The 12,533-nt window shown below is 50.7% G+C and overlaps 1 protein-coding gene across 1 annotated transcript in view; it reads left to right on the top strand.

The window, feature by feature from the left end:
- Nucleotides 1-261: 261 nt before the first annotated feature.
- The window catches only part of UNC13C (unc-13 homolog C), a 137,487-nt gene continuing 125,215 nt past the window's right edge, over nucleotides 262-12,533 (top strand). The window contains exons 1-2 of the mRNA XM_060282475.2: nucleotides 262-493; nucleotides 8,053-11,263. Of these exons, the coding sequence (XP_060138458.2) occupies nucleotides 8,290-11,263 (2,974 nt within the window). The 5' untranslated portion in view covers nucleotides 262-493; nucleotides 8,053-8,289. The remainder of the gene's footprint in view (nucleotides 494-8,052; nucleotides 11,264-12,533) is intronic.

Below are 12,533 nucleotides of genomic sequence, written 5' to 3'. Positions count from 1 at the left end.
GCGTAGCATCGGAAGGGGTTCCCCCACCCGCTGGCGGCACGTGGCCCTGGAGGGCCCGGCTGGCCTCGCTCTGCTGCCGGACCCGGAGCTCCCGAGGCAGCGCGGCCAGCAGGGGGAGGCGGCTGCGTCGGGGCGGCCGAGACCTCGCGGGCGGGGAGAGAGGAGGAGGAGGAGGAGGCGCCGAGGAGGCGGAGGCGCTGCAGTAGCAGCGGAGGAGGAGGAGGAGGAGGAGGAGGAGGAGGAGGAGGAGGAGGAGGAGGAGGAGGAGGAGGAGGAGGAGGAGGAGGAGGAAGGTAGACGACGAGGCTGCCCAGGCGCGCGCTGCTCGGCTCCGCTCCGCTGTGCCAGGCGAGCAGCGAACAAGCAACTGGCTGCTGCGACGGGCGCGATGGGAGACCGAAGCGGCGCGGCGTGGACTCCTTTCCTCGGAGCCGGCCTTGGAAGCGCCCTGCTCCGGCCGCTGACAGGAGCCGCCGCCGCCGTACATTGCCCGGTAAGTCGGCGGAGGGACGGCGGAGGCTGGGCCGGGCAGCGCCGCGGAGAGACGCGCAGCTCCGGGCTCGCTCGCTGGCCTGGGAGGCGTCAAGTGGCGGCCCCGGGAGTGAGGCAAGGCAGCCGCCGAGTCCTAAGGGAACCCAGCCGCCCTCCCGGCGCGTCCCCACGAGGCGGGCAAGAGCAGCAGCGGCACACGCCTCGCCCTTGCCCGCTCTCCGCCTGCCGACGGGCAGCCTCGCCGCCGGTGCCATTCCGGGCTTCTTAGCCTCCCCGCTTCGCGACCCCGTGCTAGAGGCGCCCAGCCCGCCGCCGCCTCCGTTGGCTTCCAGCTCCCTCGGAGTCTCCCCTCGCGGCGGACGGGCGGGGGAATTAAATGCCGGCGTGGGGCTGTGGGACTCTCCCACGGTGGGGGGTAGTTCCCTCGACTCTTATGTGAGCTGCTGGAGTATGGAGGGGGGAGAGAACCCTTGATGGTGACTTCCAGTGTTAGTGAGCCCCCCCTCAAATCGTCTCCGGACGGATCCACGGAGCTTTGCGAAAGAGGCTCTTCCTGAACGAGGATAAATCGAGGGCTGGCGATGGGCAGGCGGCGGTGGTGGACGGAGGAGCAACGTCGAGATGTTGCCCGATGTCAGTTTTCCCTTTGCAGGCTTGCCGAGTTTGGAGGGTCTCCTCGCCGAGGGAGAGCCGGGAGGATTCAGCGCCCCCAGCTCCCCTCCCTCCCGAAAGAGGCGATTGATGGAGCAAAATGGTTTAGTGTTGGAGCTCTCCGTCTCCTGCCGGCGAGTTGCGAAGCGGGCAATAGATCTCAGGGCGCATTAAAAGCAAGCGACGAATTAGTGAGATGGAAAGGACTCCCAATTACCCTTCGGAGTTGACTCCAAAGTAACATCACAGGAGACAAACATGCCTTCCTAAGCAGCGGAGGGTTTGCTAGGACATTGGAATGGCCCCATCTATTTGGTTCAGGTCCTTCTCCCCCTCCCCCAAAGGACAGCTGTGCACACTCATTCTGCACTCTTGTCCTCAGAAGCCTCTTTTCTCCACGTCTGGGAAACCCTGATCCTGCTGGAAGGTGCTGTCCGAGGATCTCCCCTGAGCCAGCCCCCTGAGCTTGGCCGCAGAGCTGTGGGGAGCAGGGGCCGGGCTGCTTGGCAGGAATGTGTCTCCACTGCCCGTTGTCACTGTTGGCCAGGAAAAGGGACGGTGGCAGCAGCAGCAGCAGGGTGGGACCAAGCCATCATCCTGCTGGCATGTGGCGGGAGTAGGGTGCCCCAGCTCCTCTGCTGTCCTCAGGGTGTCTTCCCAAGAGATTCCTTCCAGCCTCTCGCTTCTGAGCGATACTAGCAAACCATGGAATGTGGCCAAAAGCTGGTTTTGAGCCTAATGTCTACCAGTCATGTGGCTGCCAACGTTGGGGCCCCAAATTCTGTTTCACATTGTGGGAGGGGGGAAACCTCCGCTACCACCAGTGTGCAAACCCAGCCTGGACCAGGAGGGGTCTGGCTTCTTCACACAGAATTGGATTTGTGGGGTGAATCCAGAAATTTTTTGGCAAGGCTCTCCTGCAGTGGCTGTTATTGCTATATCCTCTTGAGAACATGACTGGAGACACTTATCCATAATGCATCTAATTTTGGCCAGGTGTTGGACCCATGTCAGGTTTTTCTCACTAGAGTCAAAGTCGCCCCAACCCTCCTCGATGGAGCAAGCAGACCCCTGTGATCCAGTAAAGAATCCAGCCAGTATTGAGTGTATTTGCAGCATGACTCTGCAGTTAGCGGGAATTCATTGATGTGGCCTGTTCTGGTGGCAAGGTAGGGGAGACGTGGACGATATCACTTTCCCCAGAAACTTGCATCATCTTTCTCTGCGTAAACCTTGTGTTGGAGTTTGTAGGTGAGGTGGGAGCTAAAACCAGCTTTGGAACATGCTTGGAGCCAGAGGGTCAGAGCCCCAGAGTGATGCGACAACCCACAGCAGACTGTGCACCTGATCTTCTGACTTGTGGCTGCAGCGTGGTCCTGGCCTAACAGAGATGGAGGTCAGGCTCAGAGAGGGTTTCAGCTCAGATGCAGACCACTCCAGGGGCTGGTGGGTGCCTTCCTTCTGCTGTGTGGAGTTATCATTCTCCCAGCCAGTTCCTGAGCTGGTTGCTTATTTTCATCCAAGGATTTCTGCTGAAGGAGGTTGTGGGTTGGGGCTGCCTATTGATAATCCAATAACAGCTTTCTTCCCCCTCCTTGCACATGCAAGGAAAGGCCTATTTCATACCATTCTCTGGAGTGTGGCAACTGAGCCCAAAGTTCCTTCTCCTACACTTCCTTTTGTTTGCCCTGCTCAAGGCAGGGGTCAAGGTCCAGCTGGGGACTTGGCTTCCCCTATGACCACCAATACTTATCCCCTGGGTTTGGTTCTGCTGTGAGCCAGCCTGGAGGGAGCCTTTCCCCCTCTGATGCCTGGGAGTTTGAAATGCATTCACCGTTGTTGTTTTCTGGGACTCGTCACATGCCTTATAACGGTGTACCAAGAGAGACTCCCTACATCTCTTTCCACAAGTCCTGGATATAGCCTATCTGAGGGGTGGACTACTTGGAGCACTCCAGATGATCCTGGCTTCCAGTCTTGGTCAACCTGACCAATGGTCAGGGAAGGTGGAAAAAGTATTCTTGCAACAGACTCCCCCAGCCCTGACACACACTTTCATTCAAAAGGGCTTAAGTCTGCTGAACCCTATTACTGTAGTAAAGCTGTCAATATCATGCTAATTGGGCACTGGACATCATGCCAAGAGGCATTCCTGGAAGCCCTTTGCACACTTGTTGAAACGGCAAGTGCTTTGAGCAAATGCAAAACCTCCCTTGGCCAGAATACAGTGGAACCTCGGTTTACGACTACCTCCGTTTACGAACGCCGCAGACCCGGAAGTGTTTACATCCAGGTTCCGCGGCGTTGGATGCGCAGATGCGTTCTGTGCAGCATGCGCAGACGCAATCTGAGCAGCCGCAATCTGTGCAGCGTGCGTGTGCGCAGAAGTGCTCTATCGGTGCTTCGCGCATGCGCAGAAGCGTGCCTTCGGTGAGCAAATACCTCGGCGAGCGAACGCCTCCACGGAACAGATTGCGTTTGCAAACCGAGGTACCACTGTATCCTTGGCATCCTTAGTGTCCCTCTTTTGCTTTCCCTTCTGGCTGAAGAGTGTAAATAGCACCAGAGAGAGACCCAAAAGCAGCCAAAGGGTCAACACCTCTTGGGGTGTTCCTCTTCGGCCTTTAGAAGCTTCTTCATGGCATTCCAGTTTTTAAAATATGTCCCTTTCCTAATAGGGGATAGCTGTCCCCCACTTAAAAGGACATACCCTATTGATGCATTTCCCCTAATTCCCAAAAGATCAGAGTTTCCCCAAAAAAATCACTTCCCCCATTTCTTCGCTATCTAAAGCTCTTAAGCACCCCACTTGCCCCCACCCACCTGTGGCTTATCTCCCTGAATCCACCCCCTCCTCCTGTACTCATTCATTTGCCCCATATAGAAGAATTCAAAGAGGGATGCTAGCTGTCCTCCCTCAGGCCCAGTGCACTCTTCCCATGATGGCCTTTGTCACTCAGCCAACCACTTCCATTTCAGTTGCAGGGTGCGGCTGGTCCCAGGAGCAGAACAGGGGCAGGATGGCAGCCCCTGCTACTGCAGATCCCCGTCCATTCCCCCAAATGAGCCAAGGGGATTTCTTTCCCTGAAAGAAGCACATGAAGTTGGCCTGGCCAAGCTTTGGCAGAGTCATCCTGCCTGCCCTGTTGGGGAGAACATAGCGGGGAAGCCGGGGCCACACAGTGAGGAGTGGGTGGGTAGGAGCCCAGAAGCACATGGGTGAGAGGGAGACAATGCCCAAGGGCAGCACAAGTGAGCAGGGAAGCAGCAGCCTCTCCCATCAGTAAAAAGAGAGATTTCCTAGGTAGAAACACCACACAGCTCCCTTTTAAATCTAAATAGTTGTTTTAATCTATGAGGCTTTTCCACTTGATTGAGAGATGTGCAAAATAAAAATGTCATTAAAAAAAGAAAATTAAAATGTCATCCTGAGCATCACTTCCAGCGACACCCCTACGGTCAGGATGAGTCAGTTTAGAAGCGCCTTATTCAGAAACTCCCATTGAAGTCCTATTTTTTTTGGTTATTCGAAGGCTCTTGACCACATGGAATGCCAAGAGCCACCAGGGTCCGGCACAGACTGCCGAGGCCACCTCATTCCTGCCCTTCTGTTGCTGCATCCTCATGTTACTGCCTTTTTCAAATGGCGAGTGCCCATCAAAAACCTCATAACCTGTACTTCTGTCTCTTGCTGATGCTCAGCTCTGCATCCCGCTGTAAGTTCTGGCGGGTGGAATTCATTTTGTTGTACATGGAGTTTGTGCTACCAAATGAGAACTGTGTGCCGATGAGCTTCTCTGAGATCTGGCTTGGATTTCTTGACTCCTTATTGACTTCTGTGCTCCACTGAACTCTCCTTAATCTTTCCCATGGTTAGCAAAGCACGAATGGGTTGGGGGCTGGGCTGGGAGCAGCTAGATGTATGCAATCTCTGCCTTTCTCCTGGGCCTTCCAAACCTTGTGGCTAAATTGCAAGCACCGGTAGGTCCGTTCTGGGAAGCTGCTTGCAGCAGAACAAATGAGATATTTATGAATGAGCTGTTTTGACTCAGACAATCATTTCAGGTGTTCAGGTGTTTACAAGACAAATGCTTTGAAACCATATTTAAAAATCTTGGTACTAAACACTGTAATCTTAATTGCAAAAATCAATACAAAAGCATTAACAACCTGCATTAAAATAGTGGGGAAAGGATAAATCTCAAGGATTAATATTATCCACAGGGTTGACAGGACAAGACTGTAACAGCTTCGGAGGGGGGTGGGGGATTGTCAGCTGCCTTGCTAGTCTGGCAGCAAAAACAGCCCAAAGGCTTTCCGACACCTGGAAGGCAGACATGCTGCTTATTGCGTAAGCTTTGTGGACACCCGTGTCCGCTTCGTCAGAAGCAAGCTTGTTTCCTGATACATTTGTGCGTCTTGAAGGGTCTTTTGCTTGCTTCCTGCATGGCCTGAGAGCCACCGTTCTTTCACTGCCTGCAGTTGCACATTGCATAACCATCCTTTGCATCGCAGGAGTCAGCGGCGGTGCCTGGCTGCAGGAAGTGCTCTTTGGCTGCTCTCGTTCTAGCCGATGCGAAGGGCAGAACAGCTGAACTGTAAGAATCCATAGGCAGAGGGGGAAGGCACCAGACAAGCTGGCAAATGGCTGAGTTTGCAGAAAGATATCTCAGGGTCCAAAAACTTTAGGGTGTCTTTTTTTAAAAAAAGAAAGTTACGCACATACAAGTATTCCTACACATCCTCTGCGCACTCCTCAAAGCAATTACTTGTAGAATAGAATAGAAAAGAAAAGAAAAGAAAAGAAAAGAATAGAATACTTTATTGTCATTGTACATAGTACAACGAAATTGAATGCCATCCCATAAAAAAACAATATAAAAACACAATTACAGCCACACACATACACACCCATCACAACTCCCCGGGATCATATTATTTAGTTACAGCATTTAAGATGGTTACAGCTCTTGGATAGAAACTTTTTTTAATCTATTTGTTCTTTATTTAATTGTCTCCTGCCCAAAGGCAACGGTGCAAAAAGACTATATCCAGGATGAGATGAATCCTGTAGAATATTATTTGCTTTTTTAAGGCAACGGGAGTTGTATAGTTCATCCGGAGATGGGAGAGGATGACCGGTAATCTTTTGGGCTGTGGTTATGACCTTCTGGAGCACTTTCCTATCCATGACTGTGCAGCTGGAAAACCAAGCAAAGATACAGTATGTAAGAATGCTCTCTATGGAGCCTCGGTAGAAGGACACCAGCAGTCTCGCACTCTGCTTGTTCTTTTTAAAAGTCTGAGGAAATATATTCTCTGTTGGGCCTTCTTCGCCAGAGCAGTGGTATTTGCGCTCCAGGTCATACTCTGCTCGATGCTAACACCCAAAAACTTAAATACAGCCACCCTCTCCACCCGGCCCCCACCAATATACAGGGGCTGAATGTCCGGCTTTTTCTTCCTGTAGTCCACCACCAGCTCCTTGGTCTTGGCAGTACAGTCATACCTCGGTTTAAGTACGCTTCGGTTTGAGTACTTTCAGTTTAAGTACTCCGCGGACCCGTCTGGAACAGATTAATCTACTTTCAATGGGAAAGTTCGCTTCAGGTTAAGTACAGACTTCCGGAACCAATTGTGTACTTAAACCGAGGTACCACTGTATTAAGGACCAGATTATTATCTCCACACCAACCAAAGAGCTGCTCCACCTCGTCCCGATAGGCGGACTCACACACACCCCTGAAATGAGCCCCACCACAGTGGTGTCATCAGCAAACTTGATGGTTTTGTTGCTAGAGTGGATAGCTGTACAATCATACGTGTAGAGGGTATAGAGCAGGGGACTCAACACACAACCCTGTGGGGAGCCGGTGTTAAGGCTAAGGGCTGTGGACATATATGACCCTACTCTAACCCTCTGGGAGCAGTCCGACAGAAAATTCAAAAGCCAGAGACAAATGGAGTTAGAAAGTCCAAGCACCTCTAGTTTGGACATCAGTCTAGGGGGGAGGATAGTGTTAAAAGCAGAGCTAAAGTCCACGAACAGCAGCCTCTCATAACTCCCCGGCTGCTCCAGATGGGACAGAGCGGCATTGTAGACAGTCTCCTGGATCTAATGTGCATATCCCATGATGCCTTCTGAGTGAAAGGGCTGCGCGTACTTCAGTCTTGCTGAATTTAGTCAGATTTGTTGGCGCTGTGGTTAAACCACTGAGCCTAGGGCTTGCTGATCAGAAGGTCGGCGGTTCGAATCCCTGTGACGGGGTGAGCTCCCGTTGCTTGGTCCTAGCTCCTGCCAACCTAGCAGTTTGAAAGCACGTCAAAATGCAAGTAGATAAATAGGAACCGCTATAGCGGGAAGGTAAACGGCATTTCCATGTGCTGCTCTGGTTTGCCAGAAGCGGCTTTGTCATGCTGGCCACATGACCTGGAAGCTATACGCCGGCTCCCTCGGCCAATAATGCGAGATGAGCGCGCAACCCCAGAGTCAGTCACGACTGGACCTAATGGTCAGGGGTCCCTTTACCTTTACCTTTAGGTAGGAGCTAACAGCCTCTCCTCCTCCTCCTCCTAGTCAAGATCCCTCTTAACTTTGAAGCTGTGAGGTCTGAGTATATCAAAGTGTGCCATGAAAACTTCTCGCATGAAATAACTTCCTTTTGATAAGCTTTTCCTGTTTAGTTTAGAAGTCAGATTTCAGCAGTGCAGTTTCTCCTAAGATCAACGGCCTGTATTAATATGCATACAAAAAAAGCAGATTCTTCAAATGTATCCGTTTCACTCTTTAAAACCCCATATTGCAGAATGCCAGGTGTTGTGAGCAAGTGCCTAGCATTTCTTGGGCACATATGTGAAATTGAAAATTTTGGTTTGGGAGCCATAGTAACACCTCTGCTTTCCTTCTAGATGTTGCAGAGAGCGATGGGGAGCAGGACCCAAATTTGCTTCACCTGTGGACCTCCCTCAGGAATTGGTTTCTACTGATTTTGCTGTCAGAGTATATACAGAAACGGTGCCAGCGCCCAGGATTAGCCCTTGCCACTGTCGGCACGATGACCGCCTGAAGACTGTGTTGGAAACCAGCATTCTCATGGATAGAAAATTGCCATCTCTGTGGGAAAAGGCCCACTGAAATCACCCTCCATGGTTTCTGCTCTCTTTAAGAGCCTGATCTCTTCCTACATATATAAGATTTACAAAGGAATGTTTACAAAGAAATTGGGCAATAGTACAAAGAAGAAAGAGAGCTGTCAAAGCAAACACGAACAAGACGTCCCCCAGGTTGGGCACATAAAGAATCCCAAGTTCTCAAACACTTTGAAAAGCACGGTCAAAAAGATCGCCAAGTGCTCCTCTGCCCGTAATTTGTCCACCGAAGAGGAGGAAAGCAACAAAGAATTCTCCCTCTCCCCAACCTTCAGCTATCGGGTGGCAATTGCAAACGGACTGCAGAAGGGTGTTTTCTTGACAAATAACAATGAGGACCCGTTCCAAGATCTATCTTCCAACGAGAGCTCGTATTCAGAGTCCTTAAGCGAAGTCAAGGGCCCGAGTAAGGACCAAGCGTATTCATCTCACACGATGCCGGTGAGACGCAACCGGAAGAGCCTAAATAGCCTCGCCCCCTCGGATGGGAGCTCGGACGGTGAGCGCACTTTGCACAGCTTGAAGCTCGGGGCCTTGCGGAAGCTGCGGAAATGGAAGAAGAGCCAGGAGTGCGTTTCCTCAGACTCCGAGCTCAGCACATGGAAGAAGACCTGGGGGCTCAGGAGCAAGTCCTTGGACAGAACAGCTCGGGCCCCCAAGTCCAGCGCCCTCGAACCCAGCTTCAGTTCCACAGGCTGCATCAGCCAGACCCACGATGTGATGGAAATGATCTTCAAGGAGCTTCAGGGAATCAGCCAAATTGAAACCGAGCTCTCTGAGCTGCGGGGGCACGTCAACGCCTTGAAGCAGTCCATTGACGAGATCTCCAGCAGTGTGGAAGTCGTGCAGAGCGAGATCGAGCAGTTGCGGACGGGCTTCGTCCAATCCAGAAGGGAGACGCGGGACATCCACGATTACATCAAGCAGATTGGGCACACGGGAAGCAAAGCCAGCCTGAGGTTTCTAAATGTCCCAGAAGAGAAGTTTGAAAATGTTGAGCATGTGGTGTGTAGAACTCTAGTGGAGAAAATGGGGTTTTCTGAAACCCCCAATCCTGTCAAGATAGAATTTGCCCAGCGGGTGGGGCAGCACAGGGAATGCCCCAACGCCAAGCCCAGACCCATTCTTGTGTACTTTGAAACGCCCCAGCAAAGAGATTTAGTTTTGAAAAAATCTTACAAGCTCAAAGGAACTGGCATTGGGGTTTCAACCGATATCATCTCTCACGAGACAAAAGAGAGAAAGGACAGAAGTCTGCCTTCATCGCAGACGTACGAGAGCATGGACATGAAACTGGTGCCTGTTGACCTCAAAACTAAAAGACATGCCTGGGAATCCCCTGACAGCAGCGACAGGGAACTGGAATCGGATATAAACCGGAACAGTTATGCAAAGATCTCCAAATCGGCACCCCAAATGAAAAGAAGTACCACAAAGGCAAGAGAAGAGTCTTCAAATGGCAGAATCCCTAAAGGAGCTGCAGATGGTAACAGTGTCCCAAACAAAATAAATCATAATGAAGACTCACCAGGGGCTGAGAGTCTGCAGGCAGAGTCCAAGGGCGGCTATTACTCCAGCATGACCCCGCTCTGGCAGTCGCAGAATGACTTTGGAATGCTTAAGCTCAGCCGTTCAGAATCTGACTTTACTAAACTCTGCCAGTCCTACTCTGAAGACTTTTCAGAGAATCAGTACTTCAGCAGAACCAATGGCAGCTCTCTCTTGTCTTCCTCTGATCGAGAACTCTGGCAGAGGACACATGACGACCCATCCAGTTGGGGGGGTGGTTCACAAGAGCAGACGTTCAATCAAGGTGGCCCCCCCTACAGGGTTGAGAATGATGCGGAGAACACAGAAACAGTTGACAGTGGGCTCAGCAATGGGATCATGTGTGCGTCTGGAGACAGGAGTCATTACAGCAACTCTCAAGTCTCCTTAGAAGATGATCTTTCGCCATGGAAAGACTGGAATCAGCTGGAACAGAACACAGACTTGGGGTTAGATTCATCAACACAAGAAGTTTTGGCTTATGACTTGAGTAGCTCTTCTGACCAACAGGTAGACTACGGTCAGGTTTCTGACCTCCAGTATGACACAGAAAGTTATGATTTCGCCCTGGATAGCAACTCTCCCTCTGGCCCAGGGTTCAATAACGAAGCTGAGAGCCAGTGGATTGGCCAGTATGACGACTACCAGGAGACCAATGACAACACCCTGTATCAGAACCAGAACAGGAAGTCCATGATGTACCGAAGCCAAAGCGAGCTTCCAAGTGACGACTCTGAGGAAGCACCTCCTAAGTCTTGGCACAGCAGGCTGAGCGTTGACCTTTCAGACAAGACTTTCAGCTTTCCTAAATTTGGAAACACTCTGCAGCGGGCGAGGTCAGCCTTGGAAGTGGTATGGAATAAAAGCACACAGAGTTTGAGTGGGTATGAGGACAGCGGGTCATCTTTTATGGGGAGGTTCCGGACTTTGTCCCAATCCACTGCTAACGAATCCAGCACAACCCTGGATTCGGACGTTTACACGGAGCCTTATTACTACAAAGCTGAGGATGAGGAAGACTACAGTGAGCCAGCTGGAGAGAATGAAACGGATTATGTGGAAGTCATGGAGCAAGTTCTTGCTAAACTGGAGAACAGAACTAGTACCAATGAATCGGAGGAACTGGTCCAGGAATACGAGCCAGAGCAGACTCCGTACGAAAGCCCTTGCGCTGTTTCACAAGAGGATGACACTCCTGATGGCTATTTCGATGCTGGTGTGGTTGGTGGTGATATGATGGAATTCACAGAGGATACAGTTGTTGAAACAGAAGCAGAAGCGCAGGAAGATGAAAATCAAAATGTCCCCGAAGTCCCTGTTCAGATGCCAGTGAAAAAAACAGTTCGGCCATCGTTCAAAGAAGCTGCTTTAAGGGCTTACAGGAAGCAGATGAGTGAGCTGGAGGAGAAGATCCTTGCGGGAGGTACAGCACTTTTGACATTTTTAAATGCATAAGTGTGTATTTGTGTGTATCTATACATATGTAAAAAAACAAACACACACATCACTAAAGGACATGCCTTGGGTTCTGTAGGTGCTGCTATTTCTCCTGTGGAATTCTGTATCACATAAACTATTTAACTTAAGGAAGAAGAAATGATGCTGGTTTCAGTAGGGGAATTTTGCAGCTTAACCCAAACATTACTAGTCATCCGACCTAATCCACATTTCAGTTAAGTCCAAAGAGTTCAGATGCTTCATCCCATTGAAATTGATTGAGTAAATTGGCTTAAATCCATCCAAGTGTGGCTAACTGAATTGTAAATCAAACATTTTGCATGTATCCCCCAAAAAGAATTTCTTGATGGTTGAAATGTTATCCTTTTTAATGTATCTAGCTCTGTCTTGAAGTGATGAATGCTTTACATATCATGTACACAAACTCCTTCTAAAGTGCAGGATGGGAGCATCCTCATTCTGGAATCTTTTCTGTAAACAAAACAAACCTGTGGGAGTTCTGGAACTGATTTCTCAAGATCTTTTTGGCCTGTCCAATTCATTGAACAATTTGCTGTCATTTGCTTAACAGTAAGTGGTCCAGATTGTGTCCTAAGAAGAAAAGGGGATCTGACATGCAAGAGAGGGAAATAAATGGTGTGCTTGTCCAGCAGAGATCAAAGAGGCTTCAGGAGAACTTTTAGGCCTTCAAACACCTCCTGAGCATCGAACCCTAATAGGTGACATGTTCCTATGGCTCTGTTCCAAGGGGCCTCAGATTTATCAAATGCTCAGTTGCTCGAAGGCCTTTGATGTGCCTCTAGGCCAAGCGTTGTCTGTGTAAGGCACATTTTTGGGGTTGCGGAAGAGGAGAGAAGTGCTGTGTTGCATTCTGCTGTTCTAGGCCAGCCACACTGACGCAGTTTTTCAGGTTGGGGCTGTCTGTGTTTTCCTACAGCTTTCAATCAGACCTTGCATTTTCATAAGGTGGGAGTGTTGTGATGGACCCAGAGGCAAGTTGTGTGAAAGAAAACCCTGTCCTTTCTGTTGGGATCCCCTTTCTGACTTCAGAGCTGCCTTCCTGTTCCCCACAGTGGCCCTGAATGTGGGTGGGGGGCCCATGCCTCACAGAACATCTCTTCCCAGGCAAGGGAGCTTCACCAAGCATAAACCGGGGGGGGGGGACGAGCTCAGGGACTGCACAGCCTCCTCTTCCCAAGCAGGTGTGCTGGTGCTCTCTTTGCACAGTGATGAGG

This window comes from Zootoca vivipara, chromosome 13 (assembly GCF_965207765.1).
Source record: "Zootoca vivipara chromosome 13, rZooViv2.hap1.1, whole genome shotgun sequence".
In the NCBI taxonomy this organism is placed as follows: Eukaryota; Metazoa; Chordata; class Lepidosauria; order Squamata; family Lacertidae; genus Zootoca; species Zootoca vivipara.
This window is presented reverse-complemented; position numbering and strand designations above follow the sequence as displayed.